The sequence below is a fragment of the Triturus cristatus genome, chromosome 1_1 (assembly GCF_964204655.1).
Source record: "Triturus cristatus chromosome 1_1, aTriCri1.1, whole genome shotgun sequence".
Lineage (NCBI taxonomy): Eukaryota > Metazoa > Chordata > Amphibia > Caudata > Salamandridae > Triturus > Triturus cristatus.
The window spans coordinates 84,260,155-84,286,811 of NC_140579.1; the positions used below are offsets into that span (position 1 = coordinate 84,260,155).

Genomic DNA, 26,657 nt, shown 5'->3' on the forward strand with positions numbered 1-26,657 from the left:
CTGACCCTCAGGGGCACTAGATTGGGCTGAAACATGTCGACCACATTTTTTTGAATACTTTCACCAAGTGCAACAGACCCTAAAGTGTCTAACTCTGCACATAAATCATTTTTTTAACCTAACCCGAACCCAGTCCTATTAAAATATTTTTTGACTGGTTTTACGAGTTTTTTAACCTACACTCACTGGGATGCCTTTATCACACACCTTTTATGATCACTACTGAAAAAACCAGAGGCAAGAACCTCCGGGTGGAGGAAGCACACAGTAACCCAATGATGATGCTGTCACGTTGTTAAGCACAGCGGATAATCGAACATACCGCTATAATACCACCTTGCAGAAAACGTGCTTGAGGGTTTCTTAACAGTTTATTAACTGTTGATGCTTACTTTGGTTCTTTCAGGACCAGTGATCCACTCTCTTTTGATATTTCAGATATTTGTTAAAGAAGCTGAGTGGGTCGCAACTCCTTCTTTCTCCCTCCCCCTGATTCATATACGATCCTCAATCACCCCTGTGGCCCACCCGCTCGGAATCAACAGGCATTTCAACCCCTGAGACAAACGAACAAACCCCCAACTACAAAGTCCCTAATCCAAGAGCAGCCCAGCAACAGCCGGCCACCCAATCCTGAAAAGTAAAAAACATTGTTAATAGTCTGCCACCTCAAGTCTCCTGGCAGGGGCTAATTTGGGTGTGGAAGGATAGGTAGTATGAGCTTCACCAGTGTTGCGCCATCCCTTTTCTAGGTGTTTGCCCAGGGACATGAGCCAGCTGGTGTCGTAGTTATCAAGAACTCCAGGGACCTTAGATTGAACAATAACCACATGCAGGGGTCAGAATCATTAAGCCTAAACAATATAATTCACCTGCGGTTTCCCCCAACTATATAGGTACTCAGTCCCAAATCATAGGCAGCAGCGCAATAAAACCCCAGTGCAATCCTCTCAGATCAGGTTGTCCACAGAGTGTGGGGTCACTTTAGGCAGGTTCTGCCCATTAACTATAAAAGTGTCTGATTCGCAGGCCATTGATCTACATTCCGAAGAATGACAGTTTCAGTATCTGTATTTTGCATCAGTGCTAACTCTTCCACTGCAAGCAGTGCTGCTGCCCACTCCTGTTCAGTCTGGGAGGGGTACAGCCTCTTCAAGGATCTACCATGGGAAGCACCTCTTGTACGCTTCCTGGGTCTTTGCCTAGGTATTCCTGACTTGGGACTGGCTTTGGGGAGGATCGACCATCATGGCAGAAGTGAGTGGTGCCATCTAAAATGGAGGAGGCTTCAAGTGCTGCTGCAGTCTCCTACTCCTCCTCTGAAAAGACCACCAGCCGCCGATATTCCTGCTGGATTGCCTCCAGCTTCCGGCGCCGTGCCTTGGCGGCCAACTCCTTCCGATTGACTTTGGAAGGAGTAGCTGTGTATCAAAAAGAAAAAAACAAGACAATTGTAAAATATACTCTTAGAAAACAGTTAATTATTCACATAGTGGCATGGTAGAGTAGCACTATAAAGCACAGTACATAACATTTTAAATCTCGCCCGTCCTTCTTCCTTCCACCCGTCTTTCACTTTTTAGTTGAACAGTGCACCAGGTGCTCTTCTCCATAAAACTACAAAGTGGAGTTGAAATCAGATAGATGAGGTCATTGGTTACTCAATACTCCCGCCCCTATGCCAATTAAAGGGTGTTTAGTCTAGTTCACTCCTCAAATGTTCACAACAACTCGTACAAAAGTCCGACCGCCATCCTCACGCTAAAAAGGGTGGGGGTCCCGTGGGGACAATTAGGAGGATGCACCCGCTACAGTGGCGCGCGCATCCTGTTTTTTTTTCAATCTGGTGGGCGGTGCCGAAAGCAATGCTAAAAATACATGTTGTGCTTTTCCAAGCACAACATGACAGGCCCCGCGCGGAGCCTGTCACGTTTTGCTTTGAAAGGCAGGGGGGTACCATAGCATAGGTACCCTCCATGGGGGCCCCCAAGCATACTCTGCATGCCTTTCTGTGGCGGCCGGCAATGCTGCCATGCAAAGGCATTCCAAAATGCAGATTATATGGCTGGTGGTGTGTTCAGAGAGACACCACCACCATATTGAACCCTTTTCCTCCTGGTCGACATGTAGGGGGTCTGATTCTTTTCTACAAGGATGGCGGGAGGTTTGCCCCTGTGGGGCGGCGGCGACTACCGCTGGCCTGGCGGGGGCAATCCGCCCGCCATCCTAATGGGGCCCTAAGTCTCAACAGTACAGTTTACATACAGTACACCCTTGCAGTGAGTGTACTGTCAACAATAGTTAAGGATTATGAATCTAACTTACCACCGCCCCCTACTGGTGCTGGCACTCCACCTACCGCTCCATCGTCGGTATCGGCAGCAACTGCCGCATCCTCTCCCTCCGCGTCGCCTTCGCTGGCCCCGGCAATGGTGGTCGGTAGTGCGCCTAGAAAACATTACACATTTATTAGGCGTCATATACACCTCCCCCTAATGGTCAGTAGCAAGATTGATAAATGAGTTAATAGTATATAACATACATCACTAGTACAAATCAGGTAGTAGTAGAGTAGACACTAATAGTTATATATGGTCCCCCCGAGGGTCATTCTAGCCTTTTCTTAGTTAGCCCGAGCCATGCAACCATTTTACCTTTGTGTCTCTTATTTTTGCACATGTGACGTTACCTTGCAGCTTTTTGTATAAGACACCTTTGAGCCCACATGACCTGCCTCACACTGCTACTGTCTACGCGTTGCATACAAGCGGTCAACAAAAACATTAACAAGCCACTTTTTTATGCAGTACTGGTGTACTGTTAGTCCATATTGCTTATCCATAAATGCTACACTTTTTGGCACGGCTGAGAAATGCTTGCAAGTTGCAATATACTAACGCGCACCATTTCATTTTTCGCATTACAGACGGAAGATTCCCTTCTACGAACCAGAGCTTTGCAGAGCTTATGAATGATGCAACAACTACCAGTACTAAGTTCTTCTAAGGTGAGGGGTCCCTTCACTCAGAGATCTTCATTGATACATTTATATAAACTAAATTCCTAGGGGGATGGTGGTGCTCCCTTCCACCACTGTTCAGTTATCATGATTTAATTCCCAACTGTAAGTAAGTGTAACAATGTTTATTGTTTTAATGATATTGATTTTCCGGTTGGTGCTGCATTATATAATAGAACAATGTACAGAGCTTCTCAATTCAAAATAAACATTTTGAACTTACATAGACTTGGTGGTATTTGGTGTGGACTTACACGAGGAGTGAGCAAATTAAAGGAAGGGTGTTCATGTGCATTGCTTCCACGACTGAGAAGTTGGGTGTGTTATGTTCTGGGTTTTCTACTTGTTGGGTATCTTGGGGGGAGGGTTCGGAGACCTAATAGTTATTACTAGACAGTACTATAGTCGGGCAGGGGATTGTGGTGGGTTCTGAATTTCTGATTGAGGTGTGTGAGGAAGGTCCAACCTACCATCACCAACATCCTATTTTCTTGTGCAAAGGTCTGTATGTGCAAGATCCCTACAACAGTATGTAGTGTAGGTTAGCCACTCCCTATTTACAACACTAAGTTAGCATAACCGCGCCAACTGTTAGAAAGCCAGCTTGCCGTTTCTGCTGCTTTGCACGCGACACTGTTGTTATATGTTATTCATTTTAGAAATGCTTGCTCGACTTTGCCTTACAGGATAACAGTTTATTGTTTAACATTCTTAAACACTGTGCTGCGACCTTCGTCTGTACATCATGTAAAGAACAAGGTTAGGACACTAGACGGTGCAGAGTGTTGTGTTCAGATTGATCGTACCACTTTTTAGACATATCATACATGCAGCTGCCAATAACTGAAGGACAAGAGCCTTTAATATTACCGTACAGATTGTTTTAGCATTTCATTCGACAGAAGAGCTGATGCATGAGAGAGCCCCGCTGATCTTATGATGTGATTCTACTAAGCTGATCTATACGGACTGGGGTTCCCCCTGTTAGCCTAAGAGACCTTCTAATAGTATAATAAACTTATTAGTTACTAGAGAAAAGGAGTGTGGCTGTTTACCACTGTCATTATTATTATGATTGCTCCTTTCGTTGTGTATGGTATTGTAACAATGCTGATGGTTTTGATCTTAACCATTTGTTTACTAGTGTTAGCCAAAGTACTGCATCTTAGGACACGAGGTTTATAAAATAAACTCTTTAAACTTTACAGTGTCTGTATTATTCTGTTGTGGACTGCTAAATAAGTACAAACTGGTATTTCGGATTCCCACCATACCTGAGAAATATCTAAGTCGCCTGTTCTGGTTTGTCTATACATTGGGACCGCCTAGCTAGATCTAGGCTAACGAATGGGACACTAAGCTAGTCGGATATTGGGTTCTTGGTTCTGAGGGGAGTTTCTGGTACACCACAATTCTCTGAGGTCCTGGTTTCCTGCGCATAGTTCTGTGCAAACACAGTATCCCTGCAACATGGCGCCCAACGTGTTATGATCTGATACGCCTTAGTAGTACTTTTATTAGTCCACAACGCCCTCACTCTGGTTTCCGGATAACGGGAGTGACGGCTTAATCTACCTAGGTTTCGACTAAAGGTTCGTTCAAGCTTGATAATTAAAAAGATTAGTTTTTACTGAACCCAAGTGCTACTGTGAGACTTGTCGTTATTCTTTAGTGTGTCCTGATGTCGGTCAATATAGCCGCACATAGTAGGGTTCCTCTACGTCAGCACTTACGGACGTATGGGGTGCCTGATGACGGGCTGGCTGTGGTCTTTGTGGTAGCTGCTGACGCAGCGCACCCTTATGAGTTGTTTTACTCATGGGTGACTTTTCCAGAAGTGGTCGAAGATGATACGTTCCACGAGTATACTGCCACACAAGTACCTGTTGCTTATGCTCCGTATAGGACACTAGAAATACCTATTTCTGCCTGGCAGCATACTATTTGGTTTAATGGTGCCCTTCCCCATACGGTAGCACCGCCACGACTTGGCCCTTTGTCAATTGCAGGAGCTGATTGGCCGGTGCTGGCCGGTTTCACACCCCATCCAAATTACATGACGGTTGGGGTGGCAGACTTACGAGTACTGCACACTGCCTTGATTACGATCCATAGGGCTTTAGTGCAGTACGTGTCTCGCAACGAACAGGTGGGGGCACCTACTGTTGCGGGTCACACGACTGACCACCGAGCTGTGGTCATTAGTCCCGTGATGGTTAATGCGGTTGTGGGCAAGCGCCCCCTCAGTAAGGATGAATTTCCTTATTGGCTTGCTGAAAAGTTTGATCAACTGGAAGCCGTGTTTCCAAACACTTCTCCTGTGGATAAACACAGGATACTCACCATTACTTTACCGAAAGATCTGGTCCCTGATATTGTCGATTGTAACAATTGGGGCACAGTCTTTGCTGCGACTTATTCGAAGTGCTATGGCACTCCGTCTATGTCAGTACTACCCTCTGTCATCAAGAAAGTTCAGGAAAATCATGGTGCAGAGGCGGCTATTGAATTGGGAATGAAGCTAGTCGACAGCTTCGATGTGGTTTCTTCCATGGTGATGGGGAACCTAAAAGGAGATGCTCTTCACTTCCAAGTAGGCAATATGCTGGAACTTGTGGCTCCTGCCGACAAGCCTAGGGAATTTGCAAAAATTATTGCAAAAGCCTACAGAATGGTGGGACGTAGCGCCTTAGGTGTGAAACCCACCGTTAAGATTCCTGATGTAGTACAGCAGACTAAGGTGAGTTCGTCTACAAAAGACGAAAAGCCCAAGTTTCCGAAGGAAAGTTGGCGAACCAAAAAACAGGGAAAACAGCAACAGAAGCGTAGGTCACGTTCTGCTTCGCCAGTTCAGTCGACAACTGAACGTAAATATGATTTGCACGATCGTTCTAATATTAAGTCACCTGATAGATTTCAGGTTTCTGAACGCTCTCCTCGTTCTTCACAGGAAACATCGGCTTCACAATCCGGTGGCGGAGACCGTGGAAGAGGAAGGGGTGCCCAAGGACGTGAGCAACCCCGCCAGACAGACGTAAAAGGCAAGCAGGACGACGCTGCGCGTCAAAGACCTCCATTTCAGAAAAAGAAAGTTGCTGCCCTAACAGCGAGATATGCCTCAGATGGTACGGACACTGCTTCAGAACCGGACATGGGCTCTAACGGTGTTAGACAGCGCGGCGGAAGTTACAGTAGTGCGGCAAGCACTGCGTCCGTATCTGGAGGTGACAGCAACTGATACATATGTAACTGTTGAAACTGCTGATACTCGCGTGGCCCCCCCTGAACAGATGTTTGACATAATCCTTAAAATAGAGGGTGACATACATCGTAGAATTAGAGTAGTTTTTTGGGATAATTTATCCTCCACTTATGACATTCTGTTAGCAGAGGAGGATTGGCCTCCGGCTTTCATTTTAGATGTTCCTAGAGGGGAAGTAGTGATACTCCCCGCCTTTGGGCACATGGTGCCTATGGAACAACCTAACAGGTTGGCCGACGAGTGGGCGCAGGTGCAAGCGCCTGCGTTGTATTGCAATCAAGTGGGCTGGGATAAAATTTCTCCTGACCATACGATTCCATTGCGGTCCGATCCCCAGCCTCAACCCCAATATCCCATGCGTCGCGAAGCTAGAGCTCACGTCGCGACTATCCTTGAACAATTGGAATATCAGGGAGTAATTGAAACTTGTGTGTCACCTATGAATAACCCTTTATTCACTGTGACGAAGCCTGACGGGTCGTACCGCCTAGTTTTGGATTACCGGAACTTAAACTCTCACTGCCGGACGTGCGCGGTACAAAATACTCACGGGTCGGCTCTCGTCGATAGTCTTGTGAGAAAACGGTTTAAAACCACACTTGACATTTCCAATGGTTTTTACAGCCATAACCTGTCCCCACAAAGTAGTGAGTGGACGGCTTTTACCTCAGGCGGTAAACAAAGAAAGTTTAATAGGCTGCCTATGGGCTATAAGAACAGCCCTGGGGTCTTTGCTGCTCGAGTGGTCTCGCTCTTAGAGTATATGGACCCGGATGCATACTCGTATGTTGATGACATTTATCTGACAGACGACGAGTTGCTTCCACACCTTGCTCGCGTGGATTGCATAATCACTATGTTTGCAGACTTCGGATACAAATTCAATTTTGCGAAGTGCCACATTGCCGAGCTCACAGTGTTGTTCTTGGGGTACGAACTCAACAATGAGGGTCGCGGCTTGGCTCCGCACTTCCTTGAGAAGTGTGCACGCCTTTGTACTCCTACAACGCTGAAGAAGTTACAATCATTGCTGGGTTTTCTGAATTTCGGTTGTACCTACATTCCTGATTATGCCCAGCGTATCAAGACACTTTATGCCTTGGTACAACCTACTTTTACCAAATCATGCTGGCTGCCAGAGCATACAGCTGCATTGCAAACTTTGCAGTCTGATCTTCTTGCTTCAAAATACTTACAAACTCGTGATAACCACACTAACCTGGTTATTAGAATTGTACCAGGCGCAGTGGGTTTCACGTACTTAACTTTCAATGAGGGCGACACCGTTCCCATTGCTTACAAATCTCATCTGTACACTTCAGCTGAGCTGCGCTTTTCCGCTTTCGAAAAAGTACTGACAGCAGTTCAGATGGCGATCCTGAAAGAACGAGCGCTATCACAGGGAAAGCACATGCTGGTGGTAACACCGTACCCTGCCCTCGAGGCAGTCACAAAAGCTAGTGTACCATATTCTAAGGCTTTGCATCCAAGGTGGATACAATCGGTGACTTCCTTAGCTTCGCAAGACGTCACATATATCTTTGACGCGGCGTTGCAGTCTCAGGAGTTTTTTGATTATGAATTCGTTCATCCGACTCCTTCGACATTGCGCCCACTTGAGGAGTACCGTTGTGTCATTTACACTGACGGGTCTGCGCAACCCGCTACTGGATTGAAGCACGCCTATTCAGCTGCCTGCGCAATAGTTGTGGGTACTTTCGTGAATGGAGAGTTCCAATCTGAAGCTGTGCATACACAGACTTTAGGTGATTGTACCGCTCAGTTGGCTGAAGTTCGTGCTCTGGTGCTTGCGCTGGAGTACACTGATCTTCGAATCCCCACTGGTGTGTGATTCGTTCTATTGTGTTCAATCTTACAATGACAATCTACATTTTTGGATTCAGAATGATTTCCGTGATTCCAAAGGTAGCACAATAAAGCATAAAACGCTTTGGGTTCGAGTGGCAGCACTTAAGGAACTGCTGCCTCTCGTGAATGTAATTCACACTCTTGGTCACCAACGAGTTGGTGTCCATGCTGTCGGTAACAGTTTGGCTGACGAGGCAGCAAAAACAGCAGTGGCAACATATCTAGTAGCAGCAGTTACAAGATCCAAAAGCAAGATCGATGATGACATCTTGGCAGCTATTGCTGCTTCCGAGAAAGGGACGACTTTTCCGAAAGGCTTCCCTTCTCGATACCATTATCACTTAAGTCCTGATAACGTCCCGTTAGTGAGGATTAATGACGTTGGTGACAGGGTGATTCACAACGCAGACCGTAGATGGTCTTTGATATCAGCAGCCCACGAGGGTGTTGCGTCTGCGCATGCCGGAGTGTCGGCTACTGTATCTCAGTTGCAACAACGTTACTGGTGGTACCGTTTGTACAAACAAGCGCGGGCATATGTTCTTACATGTGAAATTTGCCAGCAGATTAAACCTTCTTCTGCAGCGCATCCGCCACAAACACAGTTGCACATATCTAATCAATCACTTGCGTGCGTTTATTTAGATCACTGCGGTCCTATTACCTCTGATACTGCGTACAAATACATCTTGGTTGCAGTTGATTCGTGCACACGTTTCCTGTGGGTATGGCCACAAAGGAGTGCTGATGCCAGAACTGTCATCAAGGATTTGCGTATCTTTATAGGGAGTTTTGCATGTGGTACCCTTCATTCTGATCAGGGTCCTGCGTTCGCCTCAAAGGCGTACAAGGAGGCCATGAGTGAACTGGGGGTCCAAGTCAAATTTTCGTCTCCATACCGGCCTGACGGCAATAGTGTTGTGGAGCGGATGAACCATGACCTAAAGCAATCTTTGACAGCGAGGGTATTAAGTACAGGCCGGAACTGGCTCTCCCACTTGTATGACGTACAGCGTGCACTTAATAATCTCCCTAGAAGGTCTCTGGGTGGGAGGACCCCATACATGATGCTCTTTGGAGTGAGAATGTTTGTCCCGGACCTTGATGGTCTAGACATGGCGGCTGCTGCCGCCCCTTTTGACCTAGATGACCACTGTGCTGTATTGCAGAATCTACAAGAAGCCAGAGACACTCTAGCGAAAGGACACGTACCCTCTACATCTGAAGCTGCACTCCAGATTCCGGTAGTCGGCTGGCTACCTCGAGTTGGTGACCTGGTCCATGAGAAGGTGGAGAACAAGAAGGAGTTCGGCCCCTCTTATCGTGCACCAGTCCCGGTGCTTGGAGTCCTGGGTACGCGTACAGTTGTTTTACCTCCACTTCCTGGTCGCAAGGAGAACAGGTACATCTCGATTGACAATGTCAAGCTACAGCGGGTGGCCGATACTCCATAGTATAACACCTTCAGTTTCTTGCCCTTCAATGCTGAGAAACTCTGTTGTAGTGCCACCCTCCAACATCTTACCTGAAGTTTCCATTGAGATGCTTGCAGTTGCTGGTCCTTCTGTGCCATCTAATGCTGGTGGTTCACCTGATGATCCGGAGTATGCTTATCCAACAGAAGTACCTTTGCCTCTATTACATTCAACAACAATTGCCCAGTCACATTCTTCCTTTGAAACTGAATCATTGACTTCCACTGCCCCTTCCAAAATTTCTACATTTTTTGCCTGGTTCAACAGACATTTTTTGGTTGCACCTTGGACTTACATCTGGCTGGTGCTAATAAGTATTTTTTTGTTTATGTCCATTGGCTTTGTGGTAGTGTTTTTTAAATTGATCAATGGACACTACCTGAATGAGCGATCTACAATTCGATTAATTGATGGAACTTTAGCTCCCCATTCTTCATCACACATCATGAAAAGGGACCAGACTTTTGTGAACATCACCGCCTGGCCTGTACGTGATGGAATTGCTTGGGATGCTGTGAACTTTCAAATTCATGGTCCCACCGAAGTGATTAATGTACCAACTGTTTTTCGTGTTTCCATGGGTGATGTCGTTAAACAGAACATCCGATCGGATTATTGGGATGTGCACACGATAGAAACACTGTTTTCAGATTTAAAATATTATGCTGCATTTGATGCTGAGGATTTATATATTGAATAATGCAAATTACGATGAACAGTTTTGCTATCAACATTATGACACACATTTTTTACACAGGGCAAATACATTTCGGAACTTTGTTAATTTCACACAGTGGGAACATTGTCCTGTCCCTATGCCTGGCAGTTCTGCCACGTTAGTAAAAAAATTCACATACTTTTCAGATTTTAGTGTGTCTCACCCTGAGTCTTTTTATTTTAAGGTAGTGGTAGAACCAGCTTCTAAAATTAGACACACACAAAATTATTATATTCCAAATCCTTTATGGATGAATTGGCTGTTGGAGGTTATGACCTCTGGAAAGCTACTATCGATCTTAAATCGAATTGGGGAACTAAACCGTGGCAGGTACAAGGAACAGAAGCTTTGCATCGTGCCTGTCTTATACCAAATCATATGTTATTTTTTAATTCAACTATTTTTCAGACCACCTGTTTTGGATTGGCTATATCTAAAAAATTGAATTCCCCCACAATCCCGGATCTGGGTGCTTACCCTAATTGGGCGAATCACACAGATCTGTCCCTTACTATGTTGCAGTCCCTCGTCTCCAACACCACCTTCAATATTTCAGCAATAGATCCGGAAGAATGGTTGATATGGCAGACGGGTTCAGATTCCTGTCAACGTCGGTTTCTGGATTTGACACCAGGGTATACACAACTTAGAGTAGACCCTCGTTTTCCATCGTCACACACGGTAAGTACCTACTCGGTAGGTAAGTTATGCCAGTCATGGTTGCAACATTCCACATTGACTTCAGTTAAGCTTCATTTATCACGGTTAAATGACAAAATAGATTTAAATGATTTTATTAAAGGACCTGCGACTGGCAGGTCCAAGAGATGGGTTTATGCTATTTACAATGAAGTTTGGAAATTGTCACAAATTGAAGCAGCCTCGAGACTTCGTGCTATTGACCAGGCCAATATGGAGAAAGTATTGGCTGTTATAGACAATAGTATTAACACCTTGTCTTCTAGGATTTATACATTAGATAATATTGTTTCATCTGTCGTAGACATTGTGCAGGATGATGTGTCTGTGTTATACCATGGTCAAAATCAGTTGCGTACGATTATGCAGTTTGCATGGACCTTGCAAACGTTAAAGGCTGGGAAAGTCCCTTGGGATTACATGAATACGTCTTCGTTGTTCCTGCCTTTTAATTTGACCGATAAACAGCAGTTTATGTCCATGAAAGACGCAACTTACGCATTACTGCACATTGAAAAGCTAGAACCATTACCTTTTTCTATTGCTGAGTTGAATTCGGCTGTGTGGTTAGTACACGGGTTGATCACGTTGCCTTTCAATAGGTTTAAGTTCAGTTCGTGCATGAAGCATTATGCCATAGGCAGATATGAACAGCTTGGTAATGCCTTCCTGCACGAAGTTTGGTCACTTCCTTTCACATATAGATGCGTGAGGGATGGCAAGGAAGTTTACTTGAAAGGTGAAGAGTGCACTTCCGCTCCTGATCATTCTGTGGTTTGTAGACATATACAATTACATGGCGCTTGCAATATACACGCTCCTTATTTAGCTTGTGTCCTAAAAGGAATTCCAATGCCAGTTATCAAGTCTTCATTTAAGCTGCTTGCCAACGGTAGTTATTTGCTTTTAAATAATGAAGCTTGCTGTGGGATGCTAGTGGGTATTCCTTACATAGTCACCGTTTCACAAAGGGTGGTTTGCTGTAATAACGTCCTTTTCCCACCCCCGTACGGCAAGCTCGATATATCCATCTGGCCGGCGATTCCAACCTTGAACGCAGAGTTCAACAGGATGAGTAGAATAAGGGCTCTTTTGTCTCGGGAAGAGGTTTCTTTGACTTCGTCCCGTGAAACATTTCTTCTTCACATAGCAAACACACGCACTGAAGTACAAGCCCTTTTAAATACTGACCTCCCCCTACATTTTGGAACATTGATACAAACTATCTTTAATGCTTCGTCTACGACTGGCCTTGTACATTTTTTTAAAGTTGTGGGCTCAGGCCTCGTGACATCTTTTCAAACTATTTTTGGTGTGATCCCCGCATTTTTACAGTCTATTTGTTCGAGCGTCTTTGGCGGCTTTCCCTTACTCCTCGCTATTGCGGCAGGGATCCTCTTATTAATCTGCGCGCTACGACATGGCTGCACGCCTAGTATTGCAAGACAACATGCCCCGTCTGCTCCATCTCCGTAACCGGATGCTTGAATACTACGGCATTTTGCCTCTGGCAACTTTGAGCATCAAATATGGATTATCCTTCCGGTTTCCCTTTTTTACCTGTGTACAACCTGTCTTTCACTGCCTAGATTGTCCCTTCCAGTGGGCTCTGGCTTTGTGCTTATCAAACTTGGTGTCGCTTGACCCGGATTTTGATGACTTGATGGGCCCCTTAGTGGCTCATGAGTTTACCTGTTCTGGTGTCGGGTTTAGGGCCTTGGGTGCAACAGAAGGAGTCCTTGGGAACTGGGATATCGGAGAGGCCGCTGTTGGATTCCTTGAACGGAGTTATCTTGAGGATACAGCCAGTTCTCCTGTTATGGTGCTGGATGCTCCGATAGTTGAAGAACACGTGTGTTCCTTTGAATTGCTAAATTGGATGGCAGATACTTTTGCGGACCGCTCCAATGATTTCCTCTTGGAAGCTGTTGCAACGTACGGTGCATATACCCTGATGGATTGACTGTTTTACTTAGTTAAGACAGAATGCATCGAAGGATGTCAAATCTTTTATACGTTTTTTACAAACAAAATTTTTTTTTCTCTAGGACATCAGTTTTGATTTTTACACAATTTTTTTCTTTGTCGCTTCTCGAACTTTACACTTACCTTATATGGACTTATTGTACACGCCCTTGGTTCTGTTCTATATCACTTGAACTCTGCGTTCTTGCTAAAGTGCGCCCCTAGTGGTTAGTGATTCGATCAAAGGGGGGTGTAGTGTGGGTTGGCCACTCCCTATTTACAACACTAAGTTAGCATAACCGCGCCAACTGTTAGAAAGCCAGCTTGCCGTTTCTGCTGCTTTGCATGCGACAGTGTTGTTATATGTTATTCATTTTAGAAATGCTTGCTCGACTTTGCCTTACAGGATAACAGTTTATTGTTTAACATTCTTAAACACTGTGCTGCGACCTTCGTCTGTACATCATGTAAAGAACAAGGTTAGGACACTAGACGGTGCAGAGTGTTGTGTTCAGATTGATCCTACCACTTTTTAGACATATCATACATGCAGCTGCCAATAACTGAAGGACAAGAGCCTTTAATATTACCGTACAGATTGTTTTAGCATTTCATTCGAACAGAAGAGCTGATGCATGAGAGAGCCCCGCTGATCTTATGATGTGATTCTACAAAGCTGATCTATACGGTATGGGGTTCCCCCTGTTAGCCTAAGAGACCTTCTAATAGTATAATAAACGTATTAGTTACTAGAGAAAGGAGTGTGGCTGTTTACCACTGTCATTATTATTATGATTGCTCCTTTCGTTGTGTATGGTATTGTAACAATGCTGATGGTTTTGATCTTAACCATTTGTTTCCTAGTGTTAGCCAAAGTACTGCATCTTAGGACACGAGGTTTATAAAATAAACTCTTTAAACTTTACCGTGTCTGTATTATTCTGTTGTGGACTGCTAAATAAGTACAAACTGGTATTTCGGATTCCCACCACACCTGAGAAATATCTAAGTCGCCTGTTCTGGTTTGTCTATACATTGGGACCGCCGAGCTAGATCTAGGCTAACGAATGGGACACTAAGCTAGTCGGATATGGGGTTCTTGGTTCTGAGGGGAGTTTCTGGTACACCACAATTCTCTGAGGTCCTGGTTTCCTGCGCATAGTTCTGTGCAAACACAGAATCCCTGCAACAAGTAGTAGTATGTCCTATAGGCTATCATATCAAAATAGTAATAAATCTGGTTGGACATTTGTTGCTGTGAATTGTCAAAGCCTCAAGATTAACAAAGACTCAAGATCAATAAGACTAGAAGTAGTACAAGAGGACGACCCAAAGGACTGGAATCTATGGCTAGAGCTACTGGTGAATCTGAGTTTTATTTACAACCTTTCAAATAAAGAGTGGCACTGGCCAACTGGGCAAGCTTAGCTACTACAGTACAGACAGACTGATAGTAGTAGTAGTACAGAGAGTCATCATAGCAGAGGCAGGGATAACAAGATTTTTGAAACCGTACAGATCGAAGGATAATTGTTGGTAAAAAATAGCATTGGGAAACTGAAATAATAGTTCGTGAAAAATATGGTGCAGTAAAAGTTATGGAATAAGAAATATTATTAAAAACAAGAAGACTTACTGGGGCCAGCAGAGGAGCCCTCGTTGGTGTCCTCATGGTGGTGGTGTTCTCCCGCCGAATGCCCACTCCCTGTCTGCCTGCCCCTGGGTGCTGATGAACAGGAAAGATATAAGAAAGAGACAAACATTGATGGATGGTGTCAAACAAATACAATATTTTTAAAGAACGGTCAAAAAACACCTATGTAAACAACAATTGCAATAACTAAATTGACCGATCTCATCTGGTCAACAAGTAGTATTGGGGGATTCGCGGATCGACTACTTAAGTTACTATTTATCAACAGTAATCCAGCCTAAGTACGACGTACCACCCGACCTAGCCCACCTATTCCAGGGGTGCCAACTGTACATTAAGTATGCATTTCCACTTCTTTTTTGTCCTCAACAATGCATATGGTCAAATGGAGGACACATGACTACATTTTTTTTATACACCAAATTTTGGGTTTATTGATTGATGCTGATGTTCTGCTAGTGCTAAGCCAATTACCACCACTCATTGAACAAACTAGAAAAGGTTCTAATAAAGACTGGCGTACTAGCAGCACGTGACGTAACTGAGGGGGCATCATGCATACCACTAAAAAATTACAAACTCATACAAAGTACCTAAACCTAAGTATCAATCCTCCCCTCTCTCTTAATGACAGGACAAAGTAGAGACTAGAGTCACTGTAGCATTACGTAACTTAATTTCTGTAAAAAAAACTCTTACAGAATCACGCTAAGCGAGCGCAAACGCAAAGTTGCAAACAAGTAAGATTAGTAGTAGCGCAGAGGAGCACCTGTGTCATAACAATCACAGAAGACTTTTAAACGTAATTAACCTGGAATGTAAGCAGCAACATTCTAGCTGGTTGGAAGAAAAAAAAGATATTCGTAATATAACACAGAGCAGAAGAACAGACACAAAGTAGTGATAATTAAATAGTTACTCACCAAGACCCGGGACCTCCACTCCTAGCAGGTCCAGCAGGTCCTGCTCACGGTCCAGGATGTCGGACCACCGGTGCGTCAACTGCGCCTGAGTGCGCCGGACCCCAGAGCAGCGCAACACTGCCCGGCGCACCATCCCCCACCGCTGTCGACACTCCCGGAGGCCGTACCCGGACCCAGGCCTGCCACCTGCTGTCAGGGTTGAGGGGAGGTGGCGCTGCACAAAGAAAATTAGTGCAGCCAACTCCATCTCCCCAAATAAGGCCCGTGCCTGCACCCCTTTGAAGAACCGGGGTTTAACCCAGCGGCGTCGGGGACACGCCTAAGATCTTCGTGTTCACCTGTCTTGGCATACAGAGACACGGAATACTTCTGGATGGCATCAGAGACCAAGTTTATTAGCTGCAGCTAGTAACAGTGATCCTAGAAATACATCACGGTGTAAATTCTCAGGAGACTGCTCATTTTACTAAGGCGAGATGTCTCCTTTTATATCCAATATTCACATTATAAATGTACACCCACTGCACAAAATTCTAGCCAATAAGGTACATTTTCAAACAAAGTGTCACATAACAAAAACTCAATTTACAGTATCCCAACCCAAAAGTTAATTATTAGGAATGTCCCAAATTCAATCTCCACAAGCCGGGACAAACCTATAATTGAAAGCATAACCCATGTAATGAAGAAACATAAAAAAAGAAACGGTAACAGATGCTGAACAAGATAAGGCATGTGCAAGGAAACTAAAAGTTAACGATGTCCTGAACATTGATTGGCAATCTCAGACAAAGATTGATCAGGGAAATTGGCTTTGCGGGGTCAGTTTCAGGTGCAGAGGTCAGTTTCTTACAGTTCATTTCAGAGTCAAAAAGAAACCTAGTTAATGTATACATGAACTAAGAAGGCCAGGCCACTTTATTCGCCAGGCTACCTTCACAGGCCTACGTGAGGGCAACACCAAATGGTGGCACAGAACAAAATGGAGTCAGACTCGAGAATTACAGAACCTCAGACCCTCCTTTTGCCATTACGTAGGCAATAACCTAAGACTCATGTTAATCTGAATCTAGGTCTATGTCGATATTCATGAGGTCATCAAGGTGTTGCTGTAGCATCATCTTATTATTCTCTACTTCTCTCGGGGACAGGTCTCCGAACACACATAGTAGCACAAAGACTACAAATGGCGGGACCACACTGGATGCAAAGACAACAAGAGAAAAGGATGGTTAAAACCATACCAAGGAATGTCAAAATCTTCCATCCCCATTTGGACAGCAGTCCCCAAAACCATCCCGTCAATGACCAATCTCCTTCGTCTACATGGATAGACTCAGAGATTTTATACAACCTAGAGATGGCTTGGTACACTGTAGGGGCATTATCTGGTATGTAAACACAGCAACTGGATCCAATCAATTTACATACTCCTCCTCGATCTGCAAGTATGATGTCTAATACCATACGGTTCTGCAAAGTCATAAGGCGGTCCGCTTGAAGCTCAGCTGTAACATTACTAAGAGCACCTGCCGTCTCATTAATAGTAGCTTCAACAACGCGGACAAGCTGTCGAATATGCCTACTATTGATCATAGGACCCCAAAAGGGTAAAAAGCCCTTGAAGAAATCTCCTACTTCGTGTGCTGCGGTATCTTCCTTATTGAAGACACCTCTACCATATCTCGTTCTATGATAGTCTGAAACAGTAGGGTATGTAGGGGGAAGTAGAAACGCCACATAACACGTTCCTGAAAAATCAGGTGGCAACCATGTGTAGGCTCTGTCATGACAAACAAAATATGTGCCTTTACCTGGCACAAACGGTGGAGAAGTCCGAGATGAATACTCTTACCTAGCTGAGCTTTCGGATTCCGACCATTACCTTGAAAACAAAAGTGGCCTCGGTGGGGTACAATCCAAATAGGGGGAGACCTTTTTTGTCTCTCCTTCTCTGTCAAACTGGTACTATATCCAGTCACGTTCCAACCAACGTAAGCCTGCACCTCATCCTTAGGGATAGCATTATATGCATCAATATCTCGGATCATAGCTACTATTCCCCTTATTAAGGCACTATTGCTCGAGTTATCTTTAAGGGAACGTAAGGGGTGTACCTCATTTGCATAGATAAACATGGTCTGAAAAGCCCACACAGACCCATTAAAAGAAAAAGGCAAAACCAAATATGGCATACCTTTATCTTTCGTATGAGGCATAAGACCACAAACCCAACAATTAGTGGTATTTACTACTAACCGATGCTGATGCAAAACTGTATAAACGAGTTGTTGACAAATTCTGATCTCCTTGTCTGTTCATGTTCAGGCAACGTATAAAACTGGTGCAAAGAAACAGTAGTGGAAGAAAGCATAGGTTGGGAGGTGGGTGCAGATATCTGTTGTATAGCATAGACAGTCCAACCCACACAAGCCAATGTGATACTTAAAAACATCAAAAAGCACAATATTATAAAACATTTGCTATGTATCAATGTACAAAATCTTGTCTTAAGATCTATTCTCTCAACATCTTTCAGTTACAACAGACTCCATCCTCTAACGTGCTGCTCGCGGCAATTTTCCTTCTTCACTTAAGTGTGTGTCCAGGCGTCCTAGACGTCCCTAGAACCGCAGACCTTTCGTCAATACGCGGGCCACCCCTTAAGTTCTTATACCGCGACCCTGCAGCTGAACCCGGATGGTGGTTCGAAAAAGAAAAATATTCTCTTGTCTGAAAGAGTGTAATTCACAAAAAAATTCACATTTTATTTGTCCTTTTTAGACCTTAAGTTGTAGCGTTCTTTACCAGGCACAGTTTGATCCTGAAAGAGTGTCTCTGGGTGCGTAGTATCAAGTCTCAAACACGGCGGCACAGCTTCTTGCAAGACTTTATCATCCGCACGTTCTGACTGAGTCCATTCCAGATGTGCATCGCTAAAAGGTACAAATCTCGGAACCCTTTCACTCTCTGAAGCGGCAACACCTTCCCAGACCCACTTATCGTACGGTAAGGGCAAAGGTATCTTCTTACAATGGGTACCATGTACACAGTTTTTCTTGCCGAACACCTTAATAGCAGTCCGAGTTGATAAGAGGACTTGGTATGGACCGGTCCATCTTGGTTCCAAGTTCTTTGACCTCTGGAAATTCTTGGTTAGAACCCAGTCGCCAGGTTGAATCGTATGGCCTGCGTCTACAGAAACTGAAGACAAAGTGTCATGGACCTGTTGGTGAATAACACGCAATTTAGCAGTCAAATCATGTAAGTAGTCAACCAACATAGGATACTCGATATCACTGTACTTCCTAGGCCTCGCCACACCCCAGACATTCACCGGGCGTCCAAAAACAATCTCGTATGGGCTAAGTCCCACGCGAGAATGTACTGTCGTTCTCGTGGACAAAAGTGCCAATGGTAAGGCATCAGGCCATGTAAACCCAGAGCTCGCTTGCACCTTGGCCAACTTCAGCTTCAGAGTGCCATTATAGCACTCGACCAGGCCTGCTGACTGGGGGAGATTCGCAGCGTGAAACTTCTGTTTAATACCCAGACCCGCACATACTTTCTTCATAATCTGACCAACGATTTCACTTCCATTATCACTCCATACCATCCTCGGCAAGCCATATCTGGGAAAGAATTCTTTAAGCAAAACCTTGGCTGTAGACAAGGCAGTATTATCCTTTAGGGGGTAGGCCTCTATCCATCTGGAAAAGGCACAAACAACCACAAGGACATACTTTAAGTTATTGCATCTTTCCATATGAATATAGTCTATCTGCAGCACCTCGAACGGATACGTTGGAGGAGCAAAATGACCCGCTGGAGTTGGGGTTCACTTTCCAGGATTATGCATCAAGCAAATCATGCAGTGCTTAACCAAATTCTCAGCACACTTAGGAATTCCATCATTCTGCCATACCGGAGCCAACAACTTACATATCCCTTTTGAACTAATGTGAGCCAACCCATGAGCCATAGTAACCACCGGAAGCACATATGCATCCGGCAACAACCATCGCTGGTGCTCTGACAACTCAACCCAACAGCCTGTTGAATCTAACATTCCCGTACTCTCTCTCCACATATTCAATTCTTTCTCAGCAGCTTCTGCCTGAATCATCTTCACACTTTCTGTTGTATCTTCACACATTCCTCCTTCCACAACACATCTGGCAGAACCTGCAACATACATCCGACTCGTCACATTTTTCGCCGTTTCTCTCGCTACTTCATCTGCAAACGCATTCCCTTGACCCACATCATCCGTAACCTTCTTATGCGCCCTACACTTCACTATCGCAATTTGGGTCGGCAAAGTAAGTGATTCAAGAAGTTCACTCACTAATTGTCCATGCTGAATTTTCGTACCATGGGAAGTAAGAAATCCTCTCTCTTTCCACAAGTGACCAAAACTGTGAGCCACGCCAAATGCGTATTGGCTATCAGTATAAACATTCACTCTCTTTCCTTTTGACAACACACACGCTCTAGTCAATGCTATCAACTCCGCTGCTTGCGCTGAATTCTGTGCAATGCGTGCTGTTTCAACAATCATGTGCAAAGTTGTGACAGCATATGCTGCAGTCGTCTCTCCATTCGGAAGCTTAAAGCACGAACCATCTACCCATAGGGTACCATCAGGATTCGAAAGAGGAGTATCTTTCAGATCAACTCTACCCTTCGTTTCCTCCTCTGTCGGGAGAAAACAGTCATGCTTTTCCTGAGCATCTGTCTCTACAGAAATCGGCAACAATGTAGCTGGATTCAATGTGTTGCACTTCTTGATGTGCACATGGCTAGCCAAAAGCGTCAACTCATAACCTGACAAACGCGCACTGGTAAGTTAGACAACTAGGCAACACCCTACCTACCGGATCTAAAGTAGCTGAAAAATACGCACATGGGCGCTGCTTGTCTCCAAATTGTTGCGTCAACACTGACAACGCACAACCTTCTCTGTCATGTACATAAAGTGTAAAAGGTTTACTGTAGTCGGGGGTACCCAACACCGGAGCAGAACACAATGCATCATGCAATTCGGAAAAACTCTTCTGACATTCGTCAGACCAAGGAAGAGGGTGTGGGGTGTGGTGTGTCCTTAAGAGTAAGTGCCAACAAAGGTTTCGCTAGCAAAGAAAAATTCGGAATCCACTGTCTACAGTACAAGGTGATACCTAAGAAGGCACACACCTCTCTCTGTGTGCATGGCACAGTCATTTGGGCATTCGCTTGAATACGCTCTGGTGTCAATCGCCTTCCCTCCTTCGACAAGAGATGACCTAAGTAGGTCACTTCTTGGCGGCAATACTGCAACTTCGAAGGTGACACTTTATGATGAAGGTCAGACAGGTGTCGCAACAAAGAAAGAGTAACTTCTTTACAAATCTCTTCATCATCAGCAGCAACCAACAGATCATCAACATACTGGATAAGAGTAACACCAGAAGGCAACGCAAGAGTATCAAGCTGAGTTTTCAAAGCCTGACTGTAAATGGAGGGACTCTCACAATAACCTTGAGGAGCGCGCTTAAACCGAAAACTGCGGCCTCCTAAAGAGAAACCAAAAATATCCCTACTTTCCTCAGCAATCGGAATACTGAAGAAAGCGTTCTTCAGATCAATAACAGAAAACCAAGCAGCTGAGGCAGGGATCATAGTCAATAAAGCAGTAATGTCCGGGACAACAGGAAACTGTGGCACAACGATCTTATTGACCTCCCGAAGGTCAATCACAAACCGATACACAGGTGGCTGAAAAGAGTCAGTACGCTTAAGGACAGGCAGAACAGGACTGTTGCACACATTACCTCTCGTTTCTTCAACCACACCTTTCTCAACCAAATCATAGATAATAGCTAAAAGAGCTCTTTCGCCATCCCTGGAAATTTTATACTGGGGAATGCGAGGTAATTTTGCATTCAACTTAAGGGTAACAACATAGGGTGGAATCTGCAAGAGACCAACATCATTGGGACCTGAAGCCCAAAGTGTATCAGGGAGAGAACGCAGTTCCAGTGGAAGGCGATCCTTAGACAGATACATCGGGGAAATCACTTTCTTACCCACCGTAAGATGTACTCCCGAAGGAGAACAATTAATGTCGCATGCAATTTTTTCAACAAGTCCAAACCCAACAGATTCTCGCCACAGCCCGTCGTTAGAATAAGGGGAGCCTCCAATTCACAAGGACCAATAGAAAGGGGCAAAGGACAAGAAACCGGATTACGAACTGGGGCGCCAGAAAATCCTACTGAAACATTGGTCAAGCCAGACAAAGGTGCGCCGGGGAGTTTAGAGTGCATGATAGAACTCTTTGCTGCACCAGTATCCAAAAGAAAAGGTTCTACCACACCTGATGTAATCACCTCAACATAAGGTCCACTCTGGTCTACTGGAACTGACACTACTCCCTCCCTTTGTCCATGGCTGTCCTAACTATCATTAAAACCAGCACTCTCACTTCCAACATAATAATCATCAGTGTAGTACTGAGCGGACTGGACGGTCGGAGCATTCTGTCGGTCAAAATAATTCATAGAATTCTGAGGGGAAAAGAAACGTTCATTCTGGGGAAACGTACCACGTCCCCTACCCCTAGGTACTTGTTGGAAACCACCACGACCTCTCAGACCAGATATACTATTCGCAAGCTGTAGCAAGATCAGGCAACTATTCTTGAAGTGACCTTCTTCTTTACAATAAGCACACTGATTAGGGCCTAACGGGAGTCGCGAAGCAAAAGACTCAGGCTTCTGCAACAGTTTCTGAAACTGTGGGGGTTGCTGAAACTGAGAAGGTTGCTGAAACTGGCGCTGATTAGGGCGAGGCGGATAAGCCTGCTGCAGAAGAACTTTCGTTTTTAATTCTCTAGTCTTCTTCTCTACTTTATCCTTCTCATCTTTATCTCTATTCTCATAGTATTGTGCAGTAGCCAATATCTGAGCCGAAGAAGAAACAGCCCATGAACTCTCAGAGTCCTTTAACTTATTAGAAAGTTCAGGAAGTAAATTAAAAACAAACTTATCTACAAACAACCTCTGACCACCTTCTGTACTCATATCCTGACCACTATGATCAATGAATGTTTCCTCAAACCTAGTGACGAAATCAGACACACTCTCGTCTTTCTTTTGTTTGCATGCTGCTAACTTGTCCCAATTCACCCGCAGAGGAGGCATCATAGTTTTCATTAAATTAATAATCCTACCAGGTAGTTCTGCAACTAAGGGTTCAGGTTTGGCACCTCCTACCTGCCGACCATCTGCAGCAGTAATATTAACCCACGTATCTCCTAACTGGCGCGTGATCCTCGTGACGGATCTTCGCCCACAAAGGTTGAGGAACTACATTACCCATCAACATCTCTATGTCCGCCAAATTCATAACACACACATCAACTGTCTGAGACAACTCCTTATAATAACCAGCAGGATTTTTACGGGGGTCAGGCAAAGTCTGCTTAAGAGCCAGGACCTCAGCTCTCTTCCAAGGGACATGCACCCACACTCGCTGAAAATGAGCCGGTGCAGCCGCAATACCATGAGCGGCATCAGCCACAACTGCCTCTCTCCATACAGGGGGAACCTCCCTCATAGGATACTGGTACACTTTTCTCCTAATAGAAGGGTCAGGTTCGAACAATGACTGAGGTGGAAGTCTAGACCTAAAAGTAAGTAGTGTCTCTACCGCTTCCTCAACATCGGAACCCACTATCGTCCCTTTAGCAAATTCAGACTAAACATTAAGTAATTCCAGTGGAATTGAACCCAACTCATTATCTTCCCACTCCTGACGAAGGAAGGTACACATGACATCAAAAACATACCTTTGTTTTGGTGCCTCCCACTGTAGGAAGATATCCATAACCACTTGTGGACTATACTTGGAGGCATTCAAAACCCATCTACGAGCAAGGAGATCTAACACTGCCCGCTCTTCGGGACCAGGGAGCTGACTACGTCTCTGCTTACGTTCAGAAACAGGGGTCATATTCAGTGACCCAAAGAAAGGAGACAAAAGACTAGTGACAGTCTCAGTCATTCGTTGCCGAGCAGAAGGAGAAGAAGTTGACATGAGGACAGGAGACAAAGTGTTTTGAGGTGACAGAGGCGTAGGGACAGAAATAACAGAAGTCGAAGATAAAGGAGTGTAAGGCAAAGGAGTTTGAGGCAAGGCTGGTGGCAAGGCTGGCGGCCCTGGAGGGGGCTGCGCCGGGGGAGGAAGAACCACCTGTGAAGCAACGGGTGGCTGAACTACAACAGGGGGTTGAACGACAACAAGGGGTGCAACAACTGGAGGTAACGGAGGTGCAGTGGCACCCTGCACATAAGGGGGTGGTAATCTCAGTAAATGTAACATCAAAGGATCCTTTTCAGGGTCTACAGTCACATTTGAAAGGGGAGGTGGCAAAGCCGGGTAACATTTGTCAATGGCCATGCAATGTTGTCTATCTGACACTTCAATCGCACGATCTTCTTCATCTTCCTTAAACTGCCTAGCAGCTTGCATTACCAATATATTCCTTTCCTTTCTATCTCTCTTAGCTTGCTTAATTTTTCGCTGTTTGGCTTCCTTACGCCAAAGGCGGAAAGAGTCAGACATCGCCGGCCGGGCTTTCTTCTTAAATAGTGCAACTTCTAGGTTATCTAAAACATCTGATTCAAAACTACCATGTTGGGGCCATCGTAAAACACCATCTTTCCTTGTATAATGGACCCATACTTTATTAAAGGTAATGGGACCTACACCATGCTTTTAATAGAGCTCATAAGTTGGAGTTCCAACCGGAGGTATCGGACACGAGTCCTCCAATCGGGAATCCCTATTGCAACTACAACAAAACCATTTCCTAAATTTGCTAAAACCAGGCATCTTTTAGCTCACTAGTCTTGCTTCAAACTTCAAGGGGTCATCAAAAATGATACACTCGTAAATATACGAACACCCCGGCTTCGACTATTGCAATGGCCGAAACAAAACAAAGTCGTGGGAGCGACCCACTTATACTTAACCAAAATGTCTGTCACGCCACCAGAAGACCGTCTAACGTCTCGCCTTACAAATCATCACAAGAGGGTCCAAGACAGGGCGACAGTTAGGGCAGCAGTCCTTCGCAGCCGTCAGAAAGGGGAAGCCTCGCAGAAAAAACCTTCGGTCCACGTCGACATGCAGGGGTCGATGAAGTGGCGGCCGTCCTCCAGAATTTCCTCACGGGGCTCCTCACAATCTTCGGGCTTGGACCAGTACCGCTGAAGTCGCCCAACGTTGGGCGCCAGTTGAAGAACCGGGGTTTAACCCAGCGGCGTCAGGGACATGCCTAAGATCTTCGTGTTCACCTGTCTTGGTATACAGAGACACGGAATACTTCTGGATGGCATCAGAGACCAAGTTTATTAGCTGCAGCTAGTAACAGTGATCCTAGAAATACATCATGGTGTAAATTCTCAGGAGACTGCTCATTTTACTAAGGCGAGATGTCTCCTTTTATATCCAATATTCACATTATAAATGTACACCCACTGCACAAAATTCTAGCCAATAAGGTACATTTTCAAACAAAGTGTCACATAACAAAAACTCAATTTACAGTATCCCAACCCAAAAGTTAATTATTAGGAATGTCCCAAATTCAATCTCCACAAGCCGGGACAAACCTATAATTGAAAGCATAACCCATGTAATGAAGAAACATAAAAAAGAAACGGTAACAGATGCTGAACAAGATAAGGCATGTGCAAGGAAACTAAAAGTTAACGATGTTCTGAACCTTGATTGGCATTCTCAGACAAAGATCGATCAGGGAAATTGGCTTTGCAGGGTCAGTTTCTGGTGCAGAGGTCAGTTTCTTACAGTTCATTTCAGAGTCAAAAAGAAACCTAGTTAATGTATACATGAACTAAGAAGGCCAGGCCACTTTATTCGCCAGGCTACCTTCACAGGCCTACGTGAGGGCAACACAAAATGGTGGCACAGAACAAAATGGAGTCAGACTCGAGAATTACAGAACCTCACCTTGTGCTCTGGCTGCGACGAGCCCTACCCTTTGACGTGGTTCTGGGACGGGGCGGGAAAGAAAAGGTAATAAAATTTAAAAAGTAAGTAAAGGAAATAAATAGCAGGCAATAGTAAGAGTGAAAAAGTAGCTAAAAAACAAACAAAAAGTAGACAAAAACCAAAAATATAGAAGCAGAAAAATAGTTAGAGAAATAATAAAAAAAAAAGATTAAAAAAAAGTGGCTTCAAACAAAGGATTGAAAAGATGCAGGGAGGATTGAAAATCAGGCACCAGAACCATGCAATAGAGTGAAAAACAAGATGGCCGCGCCCGTTGCGACCACGTGTGCAATTTCGCACTCCAATACTGCATGCCTCGCAGCAGCGCACGTGCTGCCCAGGCTCGACCTAAAAATGCATTACGTACAGTCTGGGTATTACTAAAATCTATATTTTGGAAGCACCATTTCATCTTAAACGTTTTTGCCCATTTCGTAGCAGTCTATCTTACACTGTGTGTAATTCAAGTTCAAAATGATCCATATTTACATTGCTTTCTTTCCAAGGCTGGGACCTAGTAGCACTAAAAATACAGAATACACTATTCTCCACTGCACCAACCAACATTTAACTCTGTGGCTCTTTGGCTACACCCAGGCCTCTGCAGTGCATTAACTAAGAGAGGTTTCATAAAGTACCATAGTGCATTTGCCACGACTTAACAACTTTTTACATGAATTTCTCATTTGGAGAGGTGTGGCTCACTGGTTAGAGGCGGCAGACCCGTAAGCAGAGAATCGACCAGGGTTCAATTCCCGACGCGGCAGGGTCGTGGACCAGGGTCAAAACAGACTCAATAATTCTCACCTTGGTACCTACTCTAACCAGTAACACACTCGGCAACTCTGGGCATTAAGCTTGCCTCATCTCTACAACGGCCCCCCACAGACGCCGGGGGATGCCTGGTTTCACCTTGGAGATACCCAGAAAGGGACCATCTCACAGGGATAGCCAGGACGGGTTCCCCAGCGGTCTACAGCGCCGGGACGCCCCGTTGCTGGGGCAGCTGTGCGC

The 26,657-nt window shown here is 44.8% G+C and overlaps 1 protein-coding gene across 1 annotated transcript; it reads right to left on the reverse strand.

The window, feature by feature from the left end:
- Positions 1–353: 353 nt before the first annotated feature.
- LOC146869528 (uncharacterized) lies at positions 354–14,957 on the reverse strand. The gene is made up of 3 exons (XM_085603807.1): positions 14,644–14,957; positions 2,326–2,448; positions 354–1,421 (listed from the first exon to the last, which is right to left on the reverse strand). Exons 1-3 carry the CDS (start codon positions 14,768–14,770, stop codon positions 1,309–1,311), a joined length of 363 nt encoding a protein of 120 aa, XP_085459933.1. The 5' UTR covers positions 14,771–14,957; the 3' UTR covers positions 354–1,308.
- Positions 14,958–26,657: the final 11,700 nt, after the last annotated feature.